The sequence below is a fragment of the Panthera onca genome, chromosome A1 (assembly GCF_046562875.1).
Source record: "Panthera onca isolate mPanOnc1 chromosome A1, mPanOnc1 haplotype 2, whole genome shotgun sequence".
Taxonomy (NCBI): domain Eukaryota; kingdom Metazoa; phylum Chordata; class Mammalia; order Carnivora; family Felidae; genus Panthera; species Panthera onca.
Genome location: NC_138339.1, coordinates 147,242,869 through 147,270,283, shown reverse-complemented (window position 1 = coordinate 147,270,283; position 27,415 = coordinate 147,242,869). Strand labels below are relative to the sequence as shown.

The 27,415-nt window shown below is 51.9% G+C and overlaps 1 protein-coding gene across 1 annotated transcript in view; it reads left to right on the top strand.

Moving 5' to 3' along the window:
- The window catches only part of COL23A1 (collagen type XXIII alpha 1 chain), a 357,690-nt gene that overhangs the window by 301,786 nt on the left and 28,489 nt on the right, over window positions 1-27,415 (top strand). The window contains exons 4-5 of the mRNA XM_060636372.3: window positions 8,272-8,279; window positions 9,866-9,892. Coding sequence (XP_060492355.2) covers window positions 8,272-8,279; window positions 9,866-9,892 — 35 coding nt within the window. The remainder of the gene's footprint in view (window positions 1-8,271; window positions 8,280-9,865; window positions 9,893-27,415) is intronic.

Genomic DNA, 27,415 nt, shown 5'->3' with positions numbered 1-27,415 from the left:
TCTTTTCACAGCTGCATAATAGTTCATTTAAAGTTGCTCTGTACCATCCTTTTTTTTTTTTTTTTAATTTACATCCAAATTAGTTAGCATATAGTGCAACAATGATTTCAGGAGTAGATTCCTTAATGTCCCTTACCCATTTAGCCCATCCCTCCTCCCACAACCCCTCCAATAACCCTCTGTTTGTTCTCCATATTTAAGAGTCTCTTATGTTTTGTCCCCCTCCCTGTTTTTATATTATTTTTGCTTCCCTTCCCTTATGTTCATCTGTTCTGTGTCTTAAAGTCCTCATATGAGTGAAGTCATATGATATTTGTCTTTCTCTGGCTAATTTCACTTAGCATAACACCCTCTAGTTCCATCTACATAGTTGCAAATGGCAAGATCTCATTCTTTTTGATTGCTGAGTAATACTCCATTGTCTGTGTGTGTGTGTATATATATATATATATATATATATATATATATATATATATACACCACATCTTTCTTTACCCATTCATTCATCGATGGGCATTTGGGCTCTTTCCATACTTTGGCTATTGTTGATAGTACTGCTATAAACATTGGGGTGCATGTGCCCCTTCGAAACAGCACACCTGTATCCCTTGGATAAATAGCTAGTAGGCAATTGCTGGGTCATAGGGTAGTTCTATTTTTAGTTTTTTGAGGAACCTCCATGCTGTTTTCCAGAGTTGCTGCACCAGCTTGCATTCCAACCAGCAATGCAAAAGAGATCCTCTTTCTCCGCATCCTCACCAACATCTGTTGTTGCCTGAGTTGTTAATGTGAGCCATTCTGACAGGTGTGAGGTGGTATGTCATTGAACTTTTCATTTGTATTTCCCTGATGATGAGTGATGTTGAACATTTTTTCATGTGTCTATTAGCCATCTGGATGTCTTCTTTGGAGAAGTGTCTAGTCATGTCTTTTGCCCATTTCTTCACTGGATTAGTTGTTTTTGGGTGTTGAGTTTGATAAGTTCTTTATAGATTTTGGATACTAACCCTTTATCTGATATGTCATTTGCAAATATCTTCTCCCATTCTGTTGGTTGCCTTTTAGTTTTGCTGATTGTTTCCTTCGCTTTGCAGAAGCTTTTTATTTTGATGAGATTCTAGTAGTTCATTTTTGCTTTTGTTTCCGTTGCCTCCGGAGACGTGTTGAGTAAGAAGTTGCTGCGGCCAAGGTGAGAGAGGTTTTTGCCTGCTTTCTCCTCGAGGATTTTGATGGCTTCCTGTCTTACATTGAGGTCTTTTATCCATTTTGAGTTTATTTTTGTGTTTGGTGTAAGAAAGTGGTCCAGGTTCATTCTTCTGCATGTCACTGTCCAGTTTTCCCAGCACCACTTGCTGAAAACACTGTCTTTATTCCATTGGATACTCTTTCCTGCTTTGTCAAAGATTAGTTGGCCATACATTTGTGGGTCCATTTCTGGGTTCTCCATTCTGTTCCATTGATCTGAGTGTCTGTTCTTGTGTCAGTACCATTATGTCTTGATGATTACAGCTTTGTATTATAGCTTGAAGTCCGGGATTGTGATGCCTTCTGCTTTGGTTTTCTTTTTCAAGATTGCTTTGGCTATCCAGGGTCTTTTCTAGTTCCATACAAATGTTAGGATTATTTGTTCTAACTGTGAAGAATGCTGGTGTTATTTTGATAGGGATTGCGTTGAATATGTAGATTGCTTTGGGTAGTATCGACATTTTAACAGTATTTGTTCTTTCTATCCAGGAGCATGGAATCTTTTTCCATTTTTTTGTGCCTTCTTTAATTTCTTTCATAAACTTTCTATAGTTTGTAGTGTATAGATTTTTTCACCTCTTTGGTTAGATTTATTCCTAGGTATTTTATGGCTTGTACCATCCTTTCTTTACACAGTTTCATTGTGCTGTTTCTAATTATTGGCCATCACAAATAGTTCTGCTATGAATATTTTTATGTACCTGTCCTTTTACATATACGTTAATGCATCTACAGAATACATTCCTAGAAGGATCATTGCAGAAATCGACACATACATTTTATTTATTTATTTATTTATTTATTTATTTATTTATTTATTTTAGAGAGAGAAAGAGTGCATGCACAAGCGGCAGGGAGAGAGAGAGAGAGAGAGAGAGAGAGAGAGAGAGAGAAAGAATCTTAAACAGGCTTCATTCTCAGCACAGAGCCCAACTCGGGGCTCAATTCCACAACTCCAGAATCATAACGCAAACCAAAATCAAGAGTCAGACGCTCAACTGACTGAGCCACCCAGGCATCCCCGCACATACATTTTGAGTCCTAATTAGCATTGCCAAATCAGACTCTGCTGGGATTATAGTTTTAACCTTCTTTACTTATATTATGAATGAAAATTTGCTTTTGTTTCATATATTTAGAAGCTATTTATGTTTTCTGTGAACTGTCCCCTCATATCTTTGACCATTTTTCTAATAAGTTGTTGATGTTTTTAGGGTTAATTGGTAGGAGCATTTTTGTGTCAAGGTATATCGGCCTTTGTGACATGAGTCAGAAATAGTTTTCCCCGTGGCTTTTGTTTTTGCTTCCAGTGCTTTGTGCCTTGTTAGACATTTTTTGTTTTTATATGGTTGACTCAGACTTTTATTTTATGGCTTCTGGATTATGAACTGTAGTTGGAAAAACCTTCCCCTCTCCACGGTTAGAAAGGAATTTTCCTCTAGGATTTTAAAAAATTTTTTTTAATCTTTATTTATTTTTGAGAGAGAGAGCGTGAGCAGGGGAGAGGCAGAGAGAGAGGGAGACACAGAATCCGAAGAAGGCTCCAGGCTCTGAGCTGTCAGCATAGAGCCCAACGTGGGGCTTGAACCTACAGACCCCAAGATCATGACTTGAGCTGAAGTTGGACACTTAACCGACTGAGCCACCCAGGCGCCCCTAGGATTTTTTTTTTAATTGAGGTGTCATTGCCACACAGTGTTACATGAGTTTCAGGTGCACAACCCAGTGATTCAACTTCTCTATATATGTTATGCTGTGCTCATGACAAGTATAACTACCCTCTGTCACCATACAACAATATTACTGTGTCATTGACTATATTCCCTATGCTGTACTTTTCATCCCTGTGACTTAGTCATTCCATAACTGAAAGCCTGTATCTCTCACTCCCCTTCACCCATTTTTCCCACCCCCCTCTCACTTCTGGCAACCACCAGTTTGTTCTCTGTATTCGTGGGTCTGTTTTCCTCTAGGATTTTTATGATTTTTTTTTAACATGTAAGACTTTGATCCTTCTGGAATTTATCCTGACTCATGCTGAGGCACAGATCCAACTTCACTTTGTCCCAATAACCACCAGTCTGCCTAGCACCCCTCTAGTTAAACAATGCCTCTCTTCCCACGGGTTCAAGGGGACAGAGCGTAGCATAGCAGTGGTGTAGGATTGAGGCCTTTGTCCTAAGAACTGGGGGATGGGAGTGCCATGATCAGATCTGCGTCTTGAAAACACCACCCTGGCCCCAGAGTGGAGACTGGGGTAGTGATATGTCTGCATATGTGAGGCCATCTCTGACCCCTGCACACCCCCCTCATTGTTAGTGGGTTTCAGCTCCTGTATCTGCAGCCCTCCCTCCATCACTACTTCTGGGTAAATTCCTAGGGAGCCCTGATGCAAACATAGAAGTCCCTCACACACCCAGGCCTCCTTCGGTGAGCTGGGACTCCGGCCGACCTCGCCCCCTCCCTCCCATGGTCTTGTCCAATGCCTCAGCATCACCGGTAAATGCAACGTCCATGATGCCCCAATTCACCCCAGCCCACTCCCTCATTCCCTGACCCCACATTCCTTCCATCTCACCCATCTCCCAACCCACAGATCCCACCACCTCGCCCCATTTGGCTCGAACCCCACATGTGCACTCCAGCACCTGTGCAGCAACCGTGGCTGGTGGGAAACACACGCAACCCTGTCCCCCACCCCCTGCCACGCTGGCCGGTTTGTATTTTAAATGCCAGACCACAGCTTAATGGTTGTGTGGCCCCCACACCTCCTCCACCAGCATCACTCATGGCTGATGGCCTTGTTTCCTACTTCACTGGCAGTGGGAACAGTCAGAGGCAACTGTGGAAAATTCCACCTCCCCCCATGGGCTGCACACCCAGCCACACCACACTAGGCCTCCCTGCTTGGTCTCATGGGCCAAAATGCAACCGTTTGGCCTCCTGGGGGTGGGGGGAGACAGTCCCTCATCGCTCCCAGAATCCCCCATTCTCCACCATGTTGGATCTTCCCCTCACTGCCGATGACTCCCATTAAAGCAGACATACTGTCCTGTGTCTCTCATCTTGAAGAAGTGGCCCTCTCTGGACCCCGTGTCTCCAAAGCACGTGCTCTGTGCCTTCGCTCCCCTTTGCCGCTGAATTGCTTGAAAGCCTTCACTGCCCCCATTCCTCCCCTCCCTTCTCCCCAAACCATCTCCAGCCAGATGTGCACACCCATGACTCCCCCTGCCCCGGGCCCCTTGTGTGGCTAGAGCTAGTGGGCAGGTCTCAGTCTTCATTTTACTCATCTGTCCAAAGTGACAGGCACACACACAGTCCCTCCTCCTCGATGTACTCTCTCCACTCAGCTTCTAGAACCTTCTTCTCTTCTTTGCAACCTCTAACTGTTGGGTTGTACAAGGCTGAGCTCCAGATCCTTCCTGCCAAACCTGCTGGACCACAGTCTCCCCACTTCTGTGGTCGCTCAAGGGACATCTTGCTTGAGTCCTCTCTCCAGAGTCTTGAGAAATCATCTTGACTCTGCCTTCAGAATCGATCCAGAATCCAGCCACTTCCACCCCTTCCACTGCCACCACCAGCTGGGAGCCACCATCACCCCTCCCTGGCATCACTGCAAGATCCTACCTTTGCCTCCCCACACAGTGTGATCCTTTTTCACACCAGGATCACAAGGCAGGTCTCGTCCTGTGTCTGCACTGAGCCCTGAAGGGGCTCCCATATCAGAGAGAAGAGAAAGTCCTAGAAATGGCCAACAAGACCCTACCCAATCTACCCCTACCCACCACCTCCCTGAAGCCACCTCCCCCTCTGCTGTCACCTCTTTGGCCTCCTTGCTGTTCCTTAAACACACCAGGCGATGGGGTGCCTGGGTGGCTCAGTTGGTTAAGCATCTGACTTCAGCTCAGGTCATGATCTCGCGGTTTGTGAGTTCTAGCTTCATGTCGGGCTCTCTGCTGTCAGCACAGAGCCCACTTCAGATCTTCTGTCCCCCTCTCTCTCTACCCCTCCCCAGCTCGCTCTCTCTCTCTCTTTCTCTCTCTCAAAAGTAAAAAAAAAAAAATTAAAAACACACACATATACACACACCAGGTGCCCTCCTGCATTGGGTGTTCCCTCTGGTAGGTACACATTTTCCCAGGAATCCACAGGAAGCCTTTGCTTAAATGTCTCCTCAGAAAGATGTCTACCCCAACCACCCTATTGAACACACCAGTCTGCACCCCGGCACTAACAGCTCCCCATTGCCCTGCCCCACTGCCTCTCTCTTTCCTTAGCACTTACCATTTTGTAGGTGATGAGCTTGTGTGTTATGCTTATGGTATCTCAGCTACCTCTCTGGCTAGAAGGTAAATTCCTTAGGGCAGGGATCTTTGTCATTGTCACTGCTGTGTCCCACTGCCCAGAACAGCAGTGGTCAGTGAATGTCTGTGGAATGAATGTGGATGTCCCAGTAGATCAGGGAGAGAGAGTGTGTCGAGGGGGACTCCTCGTTGTCTGGGTCTCTAACTAGGCAATAGGAAATGTCATCCACGGAGACTAGGAACCAGAAGAGGGGCGCTTTTGTGGGCAGAATATCATGAATATGTCTGTGCACCTTGGCCTGAGGAATCATGAGGACTGTTCAAGGGGAAATGACAAGCAGACAGCTCACAAAGGGAGTCTGGGCTTCTCAGACACAGTTGGGGCTAGAGTTGCCCACGTGGGACACTTCTGTCACTTCTGTCTAGTGTAGTCATGAGTGGGATGAGATTCCCAGGGAAGACAGGAGAGAAGGGACAGATGAGCTGAGAAGACTGAAGAGAAGAAAGCCTTGCCATGAGCTCAGCAGAGCCTCTGTGTGAGACTGGGAGAGACTGAGCCAGCTGAACAACCAAGGAAGCAGGAGGAACATGACCTTTTAGAAGCCAAAGGGAGAGAGTGCTTCCAGAAGGAGGGCAGGCTCAGCAGTGTGGAAGGAGGAAGAGAAATCCTTGGTAGCAGGTGGTTAGGGACTCAGTGAGAGCCATTTTGGTGGTGAGAGGGATGGAATCCATATCAGAGGGTCACACGGTGCGTAGAAGGCAGGGAAGGAGAGGCAGTGACAGGAGACCCCCTCTTCCCAGCAGTGAGGGGGAGGAGAGCCAGGCCGGAGCAGAGGAGGGCATGTGAGCACAGGAATTGGAGCCATTCCAGAACTGCTGGGAAGCAGCTGCTGGAGAAAGTCGGTCTGATGATGCAACAGGGAGAGAAAGGCAGTGGTGGGTGCTGGGGCCCGGGAAGGTAGGGCCAGTCAGCTCCTCTGACATAACCTCAGGGGCACGGACAGGAGGCTGGGCACAGGTGCAAGTACATCCGTCCAGAGCATTTTCTTTCCCGGGGAAAACATGGCACGAGGCCCCTGGCAGAAGGTGAGAAGTCAGGTGTACAGATGTCCAGGTGGCCAACGCCCCGCCCCACCCTAGTCTGGACTTAGGGGCCACACAACCCCCCGTATACCATTCTTGGGTATTAACACCATCACACATCAGTTTTTCAAGCCAAAAGCCTCTGTCTTGTCTCTCCTTTTTCTATGCCCTATGCACCCCCCACACACACACCCTGCCATTAAACCGATGAACAAGTCCTGTCGGTCCCCACTCAAGTGTCTTCTGACTCACTTCTTTCCATCTCCACAGTCAGCACACGAGTCCAGGCCACCATCACCTACGTGGGGGCAACTTCCACTCTTGCCCCCTCCCACCACTGCTCCCTACAGGACCCATGAGTGCTCCTTGTCTCCCGCTACCAATCAGATCCCTGCCGAGCAAGTCCCTGAGCTCTGCCCCGCCCCCTCCTTCCCTTCTTTGTCACACAGCTCCTCCCCCTTCCTGTCTGAGATAATCTCTCACCTTCAGGACGCAGCCTAGCCTCCAGCCCTGAATCAGCCTGGCCTGGCTGGGGTACCTCATACGTGCTGGGAGCTTCCTGTGCTTCTCCCCGCATGATTGTTTTCTTAAGCATCTATCCTTCCAAGGAAAATTCTGTGAGTCCGAGATCCTGCCTCTTACTGTTACCAGTGTGTCCCATTACTCTCTCCCAGAGGGACCCGGCTCATGGGTGGTGATCCATAAACACGCATGGGCCCACTGAGGGCCGAGTGTCACCTCCCTGTGCCGGCCTCGCTATCCAGACTGAGGTCCAGGGTCTGCAGGAAGCAGAGTAGTTGCTGGCACAGCCACAGCATGGCTTTAGTGGGAAGTATGTAGGGTTCAGGAGTTGGGAGAGCTCCTTCTGGGATGAGTTCCACTCCTAACCAACTGTGTGGCCTTGGACAAGTCACTTCTTTCTCCCTGAGCCTCTATGCTATCTGTCAAGTGGGGATGTTTACTGCACCTCTCGCAAAGGTCAAATGCAGTGTGGTCTGCACACCATGAGGTGAAGACACCTGTGGGTTTCACGAACATTCTCCAGGAGCCCTCATCTGCTGTAAGACTGGTCTCAGCGTGCTGCACTCAGCCTTTCTGGAGTCTTCTGGACTCAGCCCCTTCGGCTTCCCCAAGCACACCCAGACCCAGTGCCCCTAACCCCAGGGCTGAACCACGGGTACCCCCTGCATGTCCGCTCAGCCACACACATACGTGTAACCCTTTGGAGCGCTGTGTTCCCTCTGCCCCAAATGTTTTCTCCCCCCACACGTCTCTACCCTTCAATAGAAATGAACTGACCCCAGGTGAGCACCAAACTTGGTTCTTCAAGCAGGAACAGGTCTGACTCCTACCTGGCTTGCCAAAACCCAACCCGGGTGGGCCCCCAGCAGCGGATCAACAGCAACCTTGTGAAATGTTTGCATGAACCAATGCATGCAGGATGTCATTGCCACCCACACGCCCAGCCCTGCCCCTGCGAGGGCAAAGGCGCCCCCTCTGCCCTGCCCCTTAGCTTTGGGACCTGTGAAGGCTTGCAAGGAGGGGTGGCCAGCAGCTGGCTGAGGGAGGAGCCGGCCTGGCCAAGGGGACCCTCTCTCCCTTTGACGCTGACTGGGGCTTCTCTGCTTGTGTTTTGCAGGTCCTCCTGTAAGTGTCCTGGATTATGCTCTCTGCTCCTGAAAGATAAGACATTTCATTCTCTTCTGTAGCTATTTCATGAAAATAAGTTTTTTAGTTAGATGTGTTGTGTCCTTTAAAAAAAAAGAAAACTTAGTCCCGGACAGGGGCCATATTTTTTTTATAATTTGTAGACAAATACAAGCACAGAATTCTGTGGGTTTGACTTGCCTTGTGAAGCATTCTGTGACCGTTTTGCCCTCCAAGAGAGCTGACACGATCCTGACTGCTCCTCTCGGAGTCTCTGGCTCCACTTGGTGCACAGAAATGCAAGCACCATGCCCCTACTTTCTAAATTCTCCGCGGCATTTAATCCATTTAAATGTTTTTGTCTCACATGCTTTGACACAAAGGGCTCCAGAGTCAGGCAGAGATGCCAGGAAGAATGGGGTCCATTTTCCTGACTTGCCACAATGTGTTTGACCCTCTGGATCCGGCAGCTGAACCCTGCCCAGCACCGCTGGCCAGGGAGGGTGTTGGGTCCGAGGAGGATGCGCGGGAGGGGGGCCGGCCGCCAGGGGGCAGCAACGAGAGCAGGGGTGGGTGGTGGTCAGCGCCCCGGAAATCCCTGTCCTCCTCCAAGACACGTGACTAGTGTGCCTTTGATTCATCTTGGTGGTTTTTCAGAGCCCAGTGAATCCTGACGAATCAATTCAAGGAGCACACTGAGCCAAAATGAACCTTCTAAAGGAATTCCTTTCGGATGATCAGTTTTATTTTTGACTTCCACTTACCATGATTCACGTCCCAATCGGCACCCTTCGGAATCTGGGCTTCTCCATGCATGTAGCAGCACCACGCTGAGCCAGAAAGCGAGCCAGCAAGAAATGTGTAGATTTATTGGCCACGAGCAGTTTCTCCCTGTTGAGTCATTCCTGGCTGTCACATGAGGCTAGCCTGTGCGAACTTGCTAAAGTGCGTAATGCAGAGGGCAGTGGACTGATTCTTTTTTCTTTTCTTTTTTTTTTTTTTTTTTTACTTGGCTGTTAAACTATTAAATGTATTCAACAAATGCAGAAATCTCAAGCTGCAGCCTGAGATGGATGCTGATGTGTGGGACACAGGCCAGACAGTCAGTGCTCTGAGCCGGTAGGGGCATCCAATAGCAATAAATGCCACTCCCCACCCCCCCATATCTGTGGCTTCTAAGGCTGTCTTCCTCCAGTCTACTCCCTCCCAGTGGCGACAGGCAGGAAGAGCCATTTCTGCCCTTTAGTCCCGATTTAGGGAGCATTTTCCATGGTGGTTGTGACACCACCCTTCAGAATCCCACATCCCCGTGTGGTCCTCACCATGTGCCCCTCCTGAATCGTGTGGGTGTGTGCCCTGGTGGCCCTTCCAGCCTGGCTCCAAGAGGCAGGAAATGGGTGCTCCATCTCCCAGACCCACTGGAGCCCCGAGCGCGTCCCCCCTCCCCAGGAGTCATTACCAACCATCAGCCTTTGCTGCAAACCCCGCACAACGTGGGGGGATCGGGGGCCCTGATTGAGTTATAAGTGTTGCCATATGGTTTTCTGCTGAAAGTCTGATTATTAATGACGTATTAATTACCACAGGGGCAATCAGGACGAGATGGCTACCCGGTAATTTGCCATTTATTTTTTGCTCTTTGTGCCCTTTTCTCTCAAGCTGATCTTCTTCCTCTGAGCCTTTATTTAACTCTGTCTGCGCTCCTGCCCCCTCCCCCTCTTCTGCTTTCAGTGGCTGAGGTCTCTCTTTGGAGGGGATTAGCGTTAGCTCTGAGAAGGAAGGTGAGGGATGTGCAGACCTGCAGGGCTGGCCTGGTGGGAACTGTCCGCTGCTCCAGCCATCCTGCAGGCAAAGCAGAGAGGCTCAAGAAGGAGCCTCCTTGGCATCCTGGATCGCCCCCCAACGCTCTTGCTTCCCAGACCATCAGCCCTGCACCGAGGGTCCAGCCCTTGGCTGCGGAGTGCCCCTTCCCCCCCCCCCTCTCCGCCCCGTCTCCCTCCCCCTGGCTGGCTTGGCTGCCAGCCTCTTCCCAGTTGGCAGGGGGCTGTCCTTCCCAGCCCACCGAGTCTCGTCAGCACTCAGGAACGGGAGACTGCTTGATTCCAGTTTGGTCTTTGTGGTGTCATCGCCTTCTCAGATCTTTTGAATTAAACCTAGAAGTTGGCTTATACTTGCAGTCAACGTGCCCTGCCCAGGCTGGGTGAGTGCTGCATGAAAAGCAAAATTTGATGTAGCTGTGTGGTCGTCCAGTCCTGCTCAGAGAGGTTAAGGACCACAGCCATGGCATCCAGAAGTCCTGATGTATCAGAGCAGGGGGGTGACCTGGTGGAAGGAGAGCATGGCAGGACCATACGGTTGGGCGACAGAGTTGTTCTGTGCCTTCAGGTCAGGAAGGTGCACGGAGGAGAATGTTGGTTGATTCAGAGGCCTCAGTAATGACCAGATCTGGCCAGAGTCTGGATGGGCTGGTGATGGAAGGGGGGGGGGGGCTCCCCGGGGGGAGCTCCCCCAGTCCTGCAGGAACCACCTTCCCAGGAGGCTGTGGAGAGTAGTCCTGGCAGACCTGGGCTTATAGTGCCTCCTAGCTGGGCATCTCAAGGAGAGCGGGTAGTGGCTGGGTCAATGAGTTTTGTCCCTCTTCCCCCCTTATTGGCCCTCTGAGCACAGGGTGACTCCCTGACTCCCTTCTCCCTGGCATAAGAGAAGATTTTGGTTGATGCATTTTTCCAGGTAAAGGACAGGAGTTCCAGACCAGCCACCAGGTCCAGGTGGAGCTGGGGTTTGAATTCCATCTTTACCACTTGCTGATCTAAGTCTCCCTTTCCCTCCCTGTGAAGAGGGTGGTGAGGTTCAGGTGAAGTGAGGTCATGCCTGGAGCCTCCAGACACCAAAGGTGGACAGGTGACTGGGGCTGTTACAGGGCTGCCAGGGAATTAAGCCTGAGGGTTAGCATGTGAGGAGGGACTTGGTACCCAGCCTGGGCCAGAGATGGGACTCTGTGAATTGGGGGAGGGGAAGCTAGGGGATGAGTGTGCTTGCAGTGTGTTAAGTTCTGAGCTTCCTGGGAAGAAAGTAGATTAGGGCCCAGCTATCCTTCCCCACTGCCTGGTCGGTCCAGGTGAAGGGTAAGGGGACCCTGTCAAAATCTCTGGTAACATACCCATGAGTGCACAGGGCCGGGGCGCCCCTTTTCCTGAGGTCACCTGATGGCGGTTTGAATGCACACCGCCCTTTCCATACAGATATGAACAACTTCCGTGGCTGGGCTGGCCCTGCCTGCTGCTGCGTCCAGGGTAATCATGCTTTCAGCACCTGGAGCCAGCTCATTCCAGCTGTGTTCCTCCACACACCCTTGTTCTTTTTTTTTTTTTTATTTTTTCAAGAGAAAGAGAGAATGCAGGGGAGGGGCAGAGAGAGAGGGAGTGAGAGAATCCCAAGCAGGCTCCACGATGTCAACACAGAGCCCAATGCAGGGCTCGAATTCATGAACCATGAGATCATGATCTGAGCTAAAATCAAGAGTCAGATGCTTAACCAACTGAGCCACCCAGGTGCCCCCAAGCAGCCTTGTTCTGGTGGTACCGTTTGGGCAGTCCCTTCCATGAGGCCCACAGGATAGAGGTGACACCCTGCCTCTCTTCTTCTGTAGGAGAGAAAGCACGCCCGTGCAGGCAGGAGGTGGGTGGGAGGGCCTCCTGTAGGCTCGAGGGGCCCCTGTGTTTTGGCCTGAAATTCAGATCTCTTGGCCTGTGGAGGGCCTGGCTCCCAGCCTGGGGTGTGCTTATGGAGGGTTCCACATGGTCATCCCAGAGGTTAGAGTGACTGCCACAGCTGGAGGGACCCGGGCCACCTAAGAGGCAATTTGTATACTGAGTATCCACAAGCTTGAAGTCATTCAGACCCAACTCAGGATGCTGGCTCAGCCCTGTGGCCTCGGGCAGGTACTTGGCCTCTGAGCATCTGTGGAGATGATACGTACAGAGTTGGAATATTAAAATAGGGTAACGAATGCAGCGTCCATCCAACGTGGCATACGACAGACCCTCCATAATGTCACCATCTTTCCTCACCAAGGAGAGCCTCAAGAGAAGGAAAGCCCAGCTTAGGAAATCATTCTAATCCACCAACATACACTGGCAGTGTATGGAAAATGGCTTTGAAAACAGTCAGTTTTAAGAAAAGGTGTTTTTCTGCAGTTCAGTAAACTTCGGGACCAGCCTCAGGGGGGATCTTTTTTTGTGTTAAAAACATGTCACTTCCTAAAGGGAAGTAAGAGCAAGAAAAATATCAGGCAGGAGGGTCATGGTGGAGAGCATGCTGGCTGTGTGTTCTGGATTACTCGAGGCTGGCCCCTCCCCCTGAGTGAGACCAGCTGAAACCAGGACCATATGTGGACCTAAGAGCTGAGGTCAGGAGACTGGGGCATAGGAACCAAGGCACAGGACTGTGGGGCAGGTTGTGGACTGATAAGGGCCCAGGGTCACTTTGTGCACAGCCCCCTTACACAGAGGCCAGCCTGTCCCTGCTGCTGGGAGAGTTCGTTAATAGCTCCCTGCTGACAACAGAAGTATGTTTATTATAAAACTGTCCCAAAATAGAGAAAAGCACAAAAAAGGAAAAAACGATCATCCGTAATCCTACCACCCACAGATTAGTCTTCTCAATATTTTGGTGGTTGTCCTTTCAGTATTTGTTATGTGTGAGTTTGTATTTACGTTTATTAGTCTAAAAATGGGATTACTGGACATACTTCTTTGGAGGGAGCCTCGTTTTGGTTTTTTTTTTTTTTTTCCTACTTAATATAGCATCCTTAAGATGGTATATCCACATCCTTAAGAATTCTAGGGGCGCCTGGGTGGCTCAGTTGGTTAAGCATCCGACTTCGGATCAGGTCATGATCTGGCAGTTCATGAGTTCAAGCCCCATGTCGGGCTCTGTGCTGACAGCTTAGAGTCTGGAGCCTGCTTCAGATTCTGTGTCTCCCCTCTCTCTCTGTCACCCCCACTCTGCTCACACTCTGTCTCTGTCTCTCTCTCTTGAAAATAAACATTTTTTAAAATTAAGAAAAAAGAATTCTAGAACGTAAGAGCTACATAGTATTTTATCATTTGTATAATTTTTTTAAGCCGTCTCCAAGTTATAGTGTTTATTTGACAATCTTTTACACCTATGGTCAACATCTTGGGAAGAAACTTAGGTGTATTTCCATGGTTATCTCCTTAGGAGAAATGTCTAGAAGTTGAATTGCTGGACCAAAGGGTTTGCACATGTTGAAGGCTTTTGATGTGTATTGCCAGGTTGGCCCCCCTGGAGGCTCTTCTAATTTACATTCCCACCAACAGCTTACAAATGTTGCATATTTCCCCAAACCCTGGCCAACTGTGGGTATTATCATACTTTTAAATCTATGAAAATATGATAAGTTGAAAAAAATGTGCATATATGTATCCTGTTTTAATTTAGGGTATATTTTAATGAGCAGTACATGTAGTCTTTGAGATTAAACTAGGTTTAATAAAGTTTGCATAGACCTAACTGCCACCTGGTGGTAGAGCTTAGAATTGCAGGTATAGTTTAAGGAGGAAATCAACATTTTTGAGAGCTTCCAGATCCCAGTTGGTCCAGGGACATCATGGAATCAGCAGCCCAGGAGGAATTCTGAGCTTTGAACATTGTGAGTCAAAGGTGGGCCCCACAGAGGAGCCCTAGGCACTTCACTCTCCTTGCATTTTGGGATAGTAACAAGCATTTATGTTAATAAAGTGACTTTTGACATCTCATACATAGGAGGCTTGACTCTGTTTCAGTGAATCTGGAAGGTGTCATACCCTGTGCTGGGTACTGGGGTGGCACAGAGATGAATCAGATCAGTCATAGTCTTTGGAGAGATGTGGGGGGAAGGGGACCTACACAACCAGTTTGCCATGGGACAGAGAGAAAGGAACAGTTAGGGGTCACTGTGACTTCCTGGGTATTTCTTATCGCAAGCCTTTTTTTCTCTCCAAACCGTGGCTTCTGTCCAAGATGCAAAAGCCTTGTCGTGCAAGGCTCAATCTTGCTCACACCTTGACTTTTGCACAGAAAACATCAGACTCTCACCATCTGCTAATTACAGCATCAAAACTCTTCCTCTTTGGTGTTTTGGGTTTTTTGACTCTTAACATTGAGGTTTTGTGACTTTCTGGATTGCTTTACACCTTCCGAGTGCAACTTAAACATTTCTCAAAAATGTGTTTTGGGTATATGTTACAGAGCTTAAGTTCCATGTATTTGAATGCATGAGGACAGCACCAGGTTGTGAGGCTAGAGTTGCATGGAGATGATGAGTTGCAGCGAGGCTAGGGTGGGGGAGCGTGCCCACTAAACCGTCGGTCAATGACTCTGTGCCAGATGCTTTCCTGGGTCCTTGGACCAGCACTGAACAAGAGAGACAAGGGGAGAGAAACAATAGACCAGGAAACCAATACACCAACAGACAGGAAATGTGCTAGGAAGAGACTAAGGCAGGGACGTATTGAGAGTGCCCACCAGGTACCTACCTGGGTGTGTATAGCTGAGATGAAATCATCAGAAGTCCCTTGGGGAAGATGACATTTGAGCTGAGACTTAAATGGTGAAAAAGATGCAGAGATCTTGTGGGGCAAGTGTTCCTGGAGGAAAAAAGCAAGTGCATGCAGTCATGAGGTTGGGACGACCTTGGCAAGGTCACAAGCAGGCAAATGAGAGGGAAACAGTGGACCGTGACGCCAGAGAGATCTCCAGAGCTGTGTGGAGTAGCATCTTGTAGGATAACAGACTGACTGAGGCCGGAGGCCACGGAAACTTGGCTTAGTGTTTATAGAAACCACAAGCTGCCTTGCCAAGGGCTCAGAGAGGTCCCCCCTCCTGAGGGGAGAAAAGACGGTCAACTCCCACCCCGCCCCCACCCAAGCCCCTCCAACAGGCCAGGGAAGCAAGTGTACTTTCTGACCATTTGCTCTCACCCTGGGAGGTCGATGGTCTCCTCCCTACTTGACAGATGAGGAAGCTGAGCTCAGAGGCTAACAGCACTTGGCTGAGACCCAAGGCCTACCCGCAAGACAAAGCCTGGCTTAGCACACAGGCTGGGGACTCCTCTGTCACTCTACCCATCCTATCAGGAAGCAGGTCACAGCAGCAGTTGGGGGCTCAGGACTGTCTGCACATGGGCAGGAGGGTCCTTCTTCTCTTACCACTCAGGGAAACAGGTACTTGGAGTCAATGTTCTGTTTCTTGTCCTCACCCCTTGCTTTTATCCGGCCCTGGAGCTCATGCTCCATTCCACCCCCATTATCAGATTGTTAAGACCCTTTCCTGCTCTCCCTAAAAAACAAAATGGAAAACCACGTCTAACTTAAAGACAGGAATCCATTTCTTCAGCGCACGTTCCTTCCTATTCCTCACTCATAGGTCCGTCTCATAGCTACTGTTAGAAATTAGGAAGAAAAGCATCCCCTCCTGATGAAATGTGCAATTCTGTTTCCCCAGCCAGGAGGCAGCTGAATAGAGCAGGGGCCCAGCCAGGGAACTATGGTGATGGAGACCCCACCCCTGCTCCGGCAATCTCTCAGGCCTTCTGAGCCCCAGTGTCCACATTGGCGAAGTGTGAGGCTTGGCCTGGTGAAAACGTGGACACTATTAACATGGGGGGCAAGGGGCATGCAATGTGGTCCTGGTCCCCTGGCCAGTGACTCTGGGGGCCTGAAGCTGAGTGCAGGGCCCCCATCCACCCAGCAGCAGAGTTCGGAGGCCACAGAAGCCCCTAGTGATGTGGACAGGTGTCTATACTAGAGAGACCTCCCTGACTACAGGACAGAAACTGGAGGAAGGGGGCCCAGATAGGAGGCGGTGGCAATAATTCGCAGACGATGCATGAATCAAGACTGCCCCAGCAAGGATGGAGGGAAAGAGGACAGGTGTCAGAAATGAGAGGTGGCAGGCATTGCAGGCCAGGTGACAGGTGAAGGACCAGGACCACAGCGCCTTCACTCTGCAGAGCCCCATCCCCTCCCCCTCCCCCAGGACCACCCAGGACCCATCAGACAAAGTGCTCTGGAGACTGGGGCTGGGGGCGGTGGGCAGGATTTGCCCTGTGTCTCCAGAATCAGCAATGGATGCATCGACAGCCTAGGTCCCAGGGAAAGCATAGCTCTGAGCTGAAATGTAGCATATGAGACAGGGTCTCAGCCTGGGACCAATTTTGAAATGAAAACCTCTGTTGGACCATGTGGAATTAATCAAGTGAACAAAAAAAAAAAGGGGGGGTGGGCCACAGAGCACCACACATTCATATGCTTTCTTGCACTCTCCAAGTTCAAAAACAGCTTTGATTGTAAAAATGTAATTAGTTAAATGATTCATCTGTAATATTCCAAATTCATCTGTTTTTAGATTTCGACAACCTACATCTCATTTTCATCTGCCCCCTGCAGTGATGCTCCCCAGCTCCCCACATTCCGGGTTGAGCAGGGATGGGATGAAAGGAGGCTTCTTGAGCCCCCAATAATGGCCCCCAGATTGGAACCTCAGGGAGACACAGCTGGGCCCGAGGGAAAGGGACACCTCCCTGGGATTTCCTCCACAGGGTCCTGCACCAGCCCAGGGTAGGTGCTCCTTGACTCAGGCCGTGGCCTCAGGCTCACACTGTGTCCCCAGAGTCCTTTCGATCATCTCATGTGGGGTTCCCAGATGCCTTGCTTACCCTCTGAAGCTTTTTGCGTCTTTCTGGCAGTAGCCAAGAGCCCCCAGCGCTAGATAATCAACCTTCTCCCCAAGTTCAGCTCTGGGAAAGCACTTAGCAGATAGTCCTGTGGGGTGGGGGGTGGCAGGGGGCCCTTTGCGGGGTGTACCTGTGGTGACACCTTTGCAGAGGGCCACTCTCCAGGCTGATTGCTGGCTGAACCTCTTCCCAGTATCCCCAAAGCAGCAAAGCACTTCTCTGCCTTGTACAGAAGAGCTTGTTGGCAGACCTGCACCAGGTCACCGAGGCAAACTCAGGCCTTCCAAGGAAATAAATTGAGAGAAGGCAGTTATTTGGGTACAAAGGTGGTCCAGCCATCTCCTCCTGAAGTCTGAAATCAGGGACTGGACCGTGTCTTGCTCATGCGATGGAAAGAGAATGGGCTTTGGTACTCCATAGACCATGTGGTCTCAGTCACATCCCTAACCTGTCTTTGGCTATCAGGGCAGCCGGGTAGATGACCTCACCAGAGCCATAGTGCTGGGCACACAAGCTAGGTCCAGTGAGTGACAGTTCCTGCCACCGTGATGGTCACTGACCTCAGCAGGAGGAGCCCCCGAGGCTGAAGGAACTCCTCTCGGGCCAGTGTCCCCAGTGCACAACACCCTGGCTGTGGCCAGAGGACAGGAGTCCTCAGGTACCCAGGGCAGCCTTCAGCAGGTCAAGAGCGCCCTCTGGTGTGATCCCAGGTTCTGGCACCGGAGCCAGTGGGAAACTGATCATTCCTAGAGGCATCCACTTGACATTTGGTTCTTTCAACAACTATATATTGTGTTCTCACTACGTACGAAAGACTGTGTTTGACACTTGGGATGGAATGGCAACACAAACATCCAGGGGGTCCCTCCTGGATGGGGTTGTGGTTGACTGGGAGAGAGACTCAAAGCGCATGGGGATTCCAACCTCACTGTGCGCCGTGGTCAGGGCTGGGAAGGTACGGGTTACTGTGACCACCTACAATCCGAGGCTGGCCTGGTGGGGGTCAGGGGTGCTGCCCTGAGGAAGGGAGGTGTGAGCCAAGGTCAGAAGACAAGGAGGTTCTCTCACTAAGGGAGTGGCAGAGGAGTGGCCAGAGAGAGGACACAGAGAACAGAGAACAAGCGAGGCTGGCAGGGGAAAGGGGGGTGGGGTGGGAGGAAAGCTCAAGAGGCCAGTGACCCTGAAGCACCCAGCACCTTTGAGCTGGTTGGCTGCCTCCCCAGGGGCTGCAAGGTGGAGGGAATTGGCAATGGCATCCAACCTGGGAAGGATGGGACGTACACAAAAACTTGGCAAACCCATCAGGCTGCCCGGGAAGCAGTGAGTTCCCCGTCACTGGAGATGTGCAATGGTGGCACACCCACTTCTCAGAAAGGGCGTCTAAGGAGAGGTTGGTCTTCCCACAAGGGGGCTGTTCCACCAATAGGGCCTCTTTGGGGACAGGATGGGGACAGCTTGGGGAGGCTGGCTTTGGGGGTACTTGCCAGGCACTGCTAACGCCAGAGGGGGATGGTGAGGTGGGAAGCACACAGGATTCAGGCTCGTGACCATGCCCGGCCTCCCCTAAGCTTCAGTTTCCTCGCCTGTGAAATGGGAATAATAAGGCAAGGGGTTTTTAGCTTTTAGCTCCACCCCATTTCCTTAGTTCTTGCCCCCAGAACTGGCCCAGGGCACTCCAGTCGTTCATTAAACCACTTTCCTCTGGCACCCTCTGTACACCAAGCTCCGGGCAGGGCACTGTCACATTTGGGTGGCCATTCCATCTACACCACACCCCTCCTTTCCAGAGGAGGAAACAGGCTGGGCTTCGGGGAGTTAGGCAGCTGGCTCCAAGGTCTTCAGGGAGGGGACGTAGCAAGGACATCCCGCTCCTTTGCCATGCAGGAAGGCTGGGCATGAGGAGCGGAGCCAGGGAGGCTGGTGGAGGCTGGTGTGGGAGAGAGGCCAAGTCCTAGGCAGGGGCAGGTGGGGGACTAGAGAGAGGTCTGCAGTTTGGAGAACTGGTTCAGAGCTAGAAATGCAGGCTCACGCATTCACTGATGCCTTCCTTATGTGGGCTAGCGGGGGGGGGGGGGGGGGGGGGTGGAGGGGCACACACCCACTTAAAGGGCCCCCCTACCCCGTTCGGCCCATGCACGCTGATCATTATCACAGCTTCCAATATTTCAAGAGAAGTTAGAGCTCCAAATTTTGCACAAAACCTCTGGATTCTTAAGGGTCCCCAGCAGTTCATTCCCAGTGGGTGATAATTGTGTTCTCTGGAAACTGTGGAGGGCCCATCCCACAGACCATGGGGTGACGACCAGAGAGGCTGGAAAGTCAAACCTGAGCGACGCTGGGAGGAAGCAGGCAGATGGCCCAGCAGACTTAGGCTGAGGAGCAGGAGGGCAGAGCAGGGTGTGGCCTGGGCCTGGCCAGGACACCAGGGATCCCTCAGTGTCTGCTGTGAGCTGTCTCTGGCATTCTGTCTCCTGGTTTCTCTGTTGTACCTTCTGCCTCCCTTAGACCATCTCCGTCATGCAGTTCAAGCCACACTCCGACCATCATCATCTAGTCGACCGCTCGGTCCCACTAGATCCCCGCCCCAGCACTGTCTGCCACCAAAATGGGTGCCCCTACCTGTCTACTACTTCCAGTGCCTTCCATAAGAGTAGTACTGAGAGTGCCTGAGCCGGAGACAGGAGGCCAGAGGCCTCTCAGATGGACACAGCCCAACTCACTGGCCATCTTCCATTGTCCCACATGCACTGGGAGTCAGGGCTCTTGACTCTCTTCACCCCACCTAGGAACGATTTTTCCTGCTACCTGACAGGGTAATCATGAAACTGGCAAATGTGTAATTTAAGCAGGTATTTGGGGATCGGTTCAAAGGCATAGTACCACCTCTCCCAGCCATGATGTATATAATATGGACATATGTATAATTGCTTCCAGTGTGCACAGGATATACTGAGCATGCCCTCTCCCCAAAATAGAAGCCAGCTGGCTTCCCGGCCTCACGGAATCGTAGAGCTGAAAGGGACCCAGAAGATTTTCTTTTTTTTTTTTTTTTTAAGTTTATTTCTTTATTTTGAGAAAGAGAGAGGGAGGGTGAGAGAGAATTGCAAGCAGGCTGCGAGTTGTCAGCACAGAGCCCCACATGAGGCTCCAACTCACAAACCGTGAGATCATGACCTGAGCCGAAATCCAGAGTCAGATGCTTAACCAACTGAGCCACCCAGACGCCCCAACCCGGGAGATTTTCTAAGCTGAGGGTTACCAACCTAGATGCCTCTGCAGAACTGACAGGTTATCTGGACGGGGCAGTGGGCCCGGTGGGGAGCACTAGGGCAGGGCAGAGCCTGTGGCCCTCCACGAGCACTTGACTCAGCCGATTATGCCAGGCATGCAGACCCCAGGGTGTACCACCTTTCACTTTTTCTAGAAAAGTACAAACTCTGGATGTTGATGTGAAATGTCACCATTTTTAAATGTTGCAACTAATTCAGTGAGTTTGGTTTCAGTTTTAGTTTTGGTGTTTTAACTATACACACCAAGCCAAAGCTGGCTGTAGGCCAGTGCTTCACCATACAGACCAAGAGTAGGGGCGGGGGGGTGGCAGCTTGGGCAAGCCCCTAACCTCAGCAGGTTCCCAGAACCCTACCCAGCTGGAGTCTTCATGGCTTGCTGGCTTGGGATGCAATTTATTGGTGACTGTACAGAATGCCCCAAATCCCGGGAAGAGGTCCCCGGGGAGGAACCGTGTGCCTGCACCAGGGCACCAGCCAGGCTGGACCCAAGAAGTGAGGGTCCTCTCTTTCCCTAGGGCGGAATTCAAGTCTGGGAAATTGCTAAACCTGGACAGTCTTGCCTTGGTCCATGTGTGCGAGGAGCCTGGTCTGAGAAATCAGAACCACATTTGACCTGCCCCGAGGGGTCTGCCCACCCACTCTAATGAGGGAGCCTTCACACAGGAATGTGCATGTCCCAGGCTGAGGACCCCAGGCCCCAACAGCCTTGTAATTTGATGAATTGTCAACATCTGGGCCATAATTACTGGTCCCTGGACTGATAATCCTGGTAAGTCCCCTCATCCAGGGGCCCCATCCTGGTGCAATTTGGAGGCTCCGTTCCCTGACGGGAGCCATCCGCATGAATTACAACCAGCAAGCGAGATGGACACCCAGCCCCAGCCAGTCTGAGCATTTACTCCTTGTCTGCATCTAAACACGCCGGTGTAGTGATTTGGGGTCAGCTCAGCAGAGAACTCTCGCACGTTGGGGGTCCTGAGGCACAGCTAATGGAGAAGAACAGAGCCAGTCCCCAGTGTGGGGTAAACAGCAGCCTTTGCTTCAGGGTTCCCCCCGGGGCCGATGCACATCGAGGCACCGGTTATGGAGCCCAGCAGACTCCACGTCCCAAACTTATTTCACTAAGAAACCTTCCCTCCTTTGCCACTCTTGTTCATTTTTCTCAAAAGATGACTCTGTAGAACCCTGCTTAGGAAATCTATTCAGTGTGGGAGGGAGCAGACCCACCAAGGCACAGCCAGAGTCCCACGGTCTGCCATTGAGTCAGAGGACCACACAAGGTCACTCCGCAGGACTGCCCCTCCAAGAGCCAATGCAGACCCCACCTCCGTGTCAGCTCACCTACAGGGTCTCGTATCTTTGGTGGGTCTGGGAGAGGAGGAGGGGAGAGGAGACAGACCTGGGACTCATCTTGAACTTGTCATCTGAGAGGAGGACATGCTCTCCATTTTACAGATGAGGAAACTGAGGCTCCGGGACTCTCAGGCCTCTGAGTGCAGCAAGGAGCCAAGCCCGCACACCGCCCAGGGTTTTTGTTTGCCCCTCACGCATCCGGAAAGTGTGCCGGAGCTCTGCTGATCTGCCTGGGGCAAGAGTGGTTTAAAGCAGAGCTGAGCCTTGTAAACAGCTGTGGGGTTTCGTGGAGGGCAGAAGGTGTTGAAAACCTCTGGTGAATTCCATGGCTTTGATCAGGAGGGAGAGGGAGCTGGAGGGAACTGAGTGCCTGTGGGTGCAGTGCTCTGGAGTCTGGCCCTCAGGATCACCTGTTCTGTGGAAGCTGAGGTTCGGAGAGAGGGTTTCACTCGTGGGCTGCCCCAAGTGCCTTCCTTCCCACTCCTCTTGTGGGAGACGCCCACAGTCTGTGGCAGGGGAGGGCTGCCCTGATGGAATAGGACCCCCGCCACCAAGGGTGTGCCTCCACCCAGGCTGGGGCTCTGCTGTTCCAGACTTCTCAGCTCCCCAGATGGCCCTCTGCTGTGCAAAACTGGCTTGCTGTCGGCTAGGACACTCAGCCTGGATCCTGCCCCACCGTAGTCCAGCCTGACCATGCCCTCCAGCCCATGCTTGTCCTTGGCTTCCTTCAGTCCAACCCCTCACCCATCCCTGCAGTGTTTCTCCTCTCCTAAGAGCACCCAGAGCTAGGCTTGGGCTTTTCTCCAGCCCATGGAAATGCCCAGTTCATAGATGGTCCACACAGCCTCCCAGTGAGGCTGGGAACACTGCCCTCCCGGAGACCCATGGGCAGAATGATAGTTCAGACAAGTCTTGCAGGAAAGAAACCTATTTCACAGCATGTAACCCAGTGTTTCTCAAACTTACTTGACCAGCGAACCTCTTCCCCAGGCAAGCCTCTTAACACACTCTGCAGGACAGTTTCTCTGATACCAGTTTGAGCAAGGCAGTACCAGTTTGAGCAAGGGTAGCTACGGGCAGGGCCTGTCCTCTGGGGGTTCACAGACCAGGGCCCAACCTTCCCCAGGATAAGAGGGATCAGTTCACTTCCCCAAGCCAGGCAGGTCTGTCTGGCTCCAAAGCCAGACTGTTTCCTTCCTCTGCCCCACTGAGGCCCCTTCTCAGTGACTCCCAGTGACTGCTGGTCACCCAGCAGCCTCTCTAAGGGTCAGCTATTTCCCCAGACAGGGAATTCAGGGATCTGAGCAGAGCTTTGTTGCCTAGATGTCATCAGAGATGAGCCCAGAGCCACCTGCACAGACCAGGGCCATGGTTGTGGGTCAGCTCCATCCCCAGGGACGGCTGGCACCGTCTGCCCTACAAATGTGCACACATGGGTTTCTGTGTTTGCCCCAGGAATCTGGTCAGCATCAGATCCAACCACCCGCAGCTCCAATCTTGGGTTCCTGGGGAATGGGAACAGCTTCCCTTGAGCCGCATGGTGGACATTTCCAAGAGCACAGCTCAGGCCACACCCTCTGCTTTTATTTATCAGAAACTACAAAATTCATTGGCTTCTTTTGAAAACTCTAAGTCCTGGGAACCAGGAGCTCTGTGATCCCAGATAGAGGCAGGGCCGTAGGAAGGAAAATGGGGTTTTGCCACTTCTAGGCTTTCTCACACACCAGAGAGAGGCCTTGGGGACCACCAGGAATAATCTCGGAGTTGAAAGAGAGCAGAATCCCTCCCGGGAGATGGGAGGCCCAAGGTCACTCTCAAGAAGAGACAGCGAGGTCTGGCCATTGGAATGCTTTCAGAGACAGCCAGCAACAGGAGACTCCCCCTGTGGGGTCCAAGCCAAGGGAACATCCCAGGCTCCCTTCTGCAGTGCACACTTCTAGAAAAGCCGGCCACCTACAGCTCTGTGTGGTTTATGTCAACCCAGCAGACATCCTGGAACCAGGTCTGGGGACTCAGCGATGGACCAGAGGCACCCCCGGCCCTGGAAAGGCCCAACCCAAGATGTGTGCTCAGTGCCCATCATGGGGCAGGAGGGCTTTAGGCATCAGACCAGGTGGTCTGGACATTTTCCTTCAGGAGTGAGGCTGCCCAGAAGGGCTCAAGCAGGAGAGCCTTGCATTCTAGAAAGTTCTCCAGGGCATTGCGTGGGAGACACTACAGGTATGAGGGAAGGGCCATGGGGATGATGCTCAGGTCTCACATGTATGTGGTAGGGCTTTCCTGGAATGTGGGGAGGAGGGCTATGACATGCCTCAGGGGCCCAAGGACCAGATTCCTCTGCAACAGGAAGACAAATGGAGCTACAGATGTCTGCTGTGCAACCCGCAGAGGGCTTTAAAAATAAGAAAGGCAGGGATATTATGCATGTGCTTCTCCAGGCAAGGACAGCTTCCCAAAGCTGATGCCCATGGTGCTCTCTGGGAGAGGAGCTGGGGAGAAGAGAAGGTTTGCTTTGTCCCGTCTCCTTCTGTACAGTTTGTAAGTTTCACTCGGTGCACATAGCACCTTTTCAGCAGAACCCCAACCCCCAACACACACACACACACACACAGGTCAGCGATGCAGTGTGGCCTGCTACCAATGATGAGGCCCAGGGTCACCAGCTGGCATGTGGGAACGCCCGCATCTGATCCCAGGTGGGTCTGAATCCAGAGCCTGTCTCCTCTGCCCGCCCCACATGTCTCCTGGAGCTCGGCCACAGGGCTTTCTTCCAGAAGGATGGGGACCCAGCTCTGTGGCAGACAGCCTAGGGAGAATGCTGCTTCTCCTTGGGGAGGCTCCCAGGAGCACCATTTGAGCTGGTCCTGGAAGAATGAGTAGGAGTTCCCCAGGTGGAGGCGGAACTCTGTGCAGTGGAGGAAAATGGGAAAGCACAGCCTGGGGCCAGGAAACATCATGGCGTGTGTAAGTGCATGGGCCTCAAGGGGCACCAGATGTACCATGAGACTAGTGAAGCACCTCTTCCCAAACCCCAAGAGCTATCAGGAGGTCATGGTGTGGCAGAGTTTAGGGGAAATGGGACCAAGCCAGGGCAGGAAGCACCCTGCCAGGGAGAATAGGTAATGAGGATGCTGAGGCTCAGAGAGGTTGACTGGCTCTCCCAGGGTCACACAGCAAGTGAGTTTGTCTGATCCAGCACTCTCTCTGGTAGAGAGCCAGGGTGGAAGAGGGTCCAGAGAGCCCTGTTCAGTGGGGGAGACAGACATACCAGGAATCCCAGAAGGAAGGCAGGGCCTGTGAGGCTTCATCCTAGGTCCCCTGGAACAGCCATCTGTCAACCCTGCTGCCCTATGCTGCAGGAGAGGGAACACCACGTGGAGAGGGGGGCCTATTTCAGCCATGGGCTCAGCTTCTACAGCTGCGGGATGGGACTATGGTGCCTGCTTGCCAGGGCGGCAGTGAGGACAGACGCCATGAAGGGTATGGCAGGATTCAACAGAGCCCACACTGAGGCACATCAGAGCATTCCTAAACTTGACCTGGAGAGTCTCTGCCTCTGTGGCCCTAAGGGGCGGGGTGCCTGCTTCCCTCGGACCAGCCCTGCACTGTGTCTCAGCCCTTGTCAGGGACACCTTGAACTCCTCATGCTGCTGCCAGTGAATTGGCTGTGAGGCCACTGCCCTCCCTCCCAGCCCCCGAAGAGGAAAGAGATTAACTCAGCTCTAACTGCACCTTTGTCTCTCTTTAATTTCAGTCTGCATTACGGATTTTTTTAATGTATGTATGTTTGTTTGTTTGTTTGTTTGTTTAGAGAGAGAGTGAGTGGGGGGAGGGGCAGAGAATCCCAAGCAGGCTCTGCGCTGACACGGTGCTCGATCCCACAAACCGCGAGATCATGGCCTAAGCGGAAATCAGGAGCTGCCCAGGCGCCCTGCATTATGGATTTTTTAATCCCTTCAGATCGATAGAGGGGCGCTGTGTTTGGGCTCAGTTCAGCAGTAGACATGGGCACAAGGCCCGGACACAGAGTCCACGATGGCAGCCACATTGGTCAAGCTGGCCGGGGGCCCGCGGGCAGGCGAGGTCCAGTGGGCACTGGGATGGAGCAGGGAGCTTTGAACAGAGGCATGCAAGGACAGGCAGATTGCGGGGAGAGTGGCCAGGAATCTAGGCAAGGCCACTGCAGGCTGCTTGAGTGCCTGAAGACACAGAACCGGAAAGCCATCCAGGGCTCTAGCCCTGCCCTGGCTGCATGGCCGTGGGCAAGGTCTTTCCCTCACTTGGCTTCGGTTTCCCCCTCTGTAAGACAGGGATGATAACACCTGCCTTACGGGCTTGCTGTGGTGATTCAGACTGAATAGGGGTCCACAAAGAGCCCCCAGAAGAGACCCAAGGTGGGACATGTCCCTGTGTGCACTGTGGCAGCAGAAGGGGCCGGGCCTGGGTGAGGCCTAGCAGGGCCTGAGCATGGGGCAGGGAGAGGAGATGCAGGGCCAAACTTTAGCAGACTAAGGACAGGAGGCCTCAGGCATGTGGACCCAGGGGTCAGGACAGCCAGGAGCCAGCAGGAGATGCCAGCTAGGGCAGTTCCTGGTCAGCCTCAGTGACTAGGGTTGGGGCTGACAACCTGATTGGGACCCTCCAGAGCCTGGACCCCCAAGACTTTGGAATGGCCCCACTCCCCACCTCCTGGGATTCCATCTACCCCTAAGACATTGCCCTGAAGTCCAGAACCTCAGCTGACCTTGAGGCTGGTGGCCAGAAGCACTTAAGAGATAAATTTTCAGAATTGCCCTGGTTATGGGGTGCCTGGATGGCTCAGTCGGTTAAGCATCTGGCTTTGGCTTAGGTCAGGATGTCCAGTTTGTGAGTTCCAGCCCTGCATTGGGCTCTGTGCTGACAGCTCAGAGCCTGGAGCCTGCTTGGGATTCTGTGTCTCCCTCTCTCTCTCTGCCCCTCCCCTGCTCACACACTCTCTCTCTCTCTCAAAAATAAATAAACATTTAAAAAAATGAAAGGAAGGAAGGAAGGAAGGAAGGAAAGGAAGAGAAAATGTTCTGGGTGTAGGGACAAATGGCCTGATTTCTGAGAAGTGGGGAAACCTGGAGGGCTTCATGGAAGAGGAGGTGACTGAGCTAAAGGTGACACACAAAGGTATGCCAGGCAGGCAGGTGATGTGTGAAAAGGCTTGGGAGTGGAGCTGCCTAGAACATTGGCTGGGGTCAAGGGTGAAGTGTCCGTGAGGATGAGGAGGCAGTGGCAGGGGGGAGGAGAGGTGTTGACAGAGACCAGATGGATCCGGTTCATGGCACTGCCCTTGGATTCCCCACATGGCGGTGGATGGAACTCAGTGGGGCTTTCTGAGAGGCAATGGGTCCCCAGGTGGAGGGCGCCCACGGGAGTTGCTGTGCAGTGGTCACTGACCCTCTGCGGCCTCTGGAATACACTAGCCCTTGGGACCTGACCTTGTGCTATTTGGCTTCTCTCAGCCTTGACTTTTGCCTACGAAGGCCACACCAATGCAGGGAACTGAAAGAACCTTCAGGACTCTTCCACTTGTGTCTTAGCCTGTTTGGGCTGCTCTAACAAAGCGCCATGGCCCGGGTGGCTTAGAAACAACAGAAATCTTCTCACCATCCTAGAGGCTGGAAGTCTGAGTTCAGCGTGCCAGTGTGGTCAGGTTCTGGTGGGGGCCCTCTTCCGGGCTGCAGACTGCCATCCCCTCGCTGTGTCCCCACATGGTGGACAAGGACCCA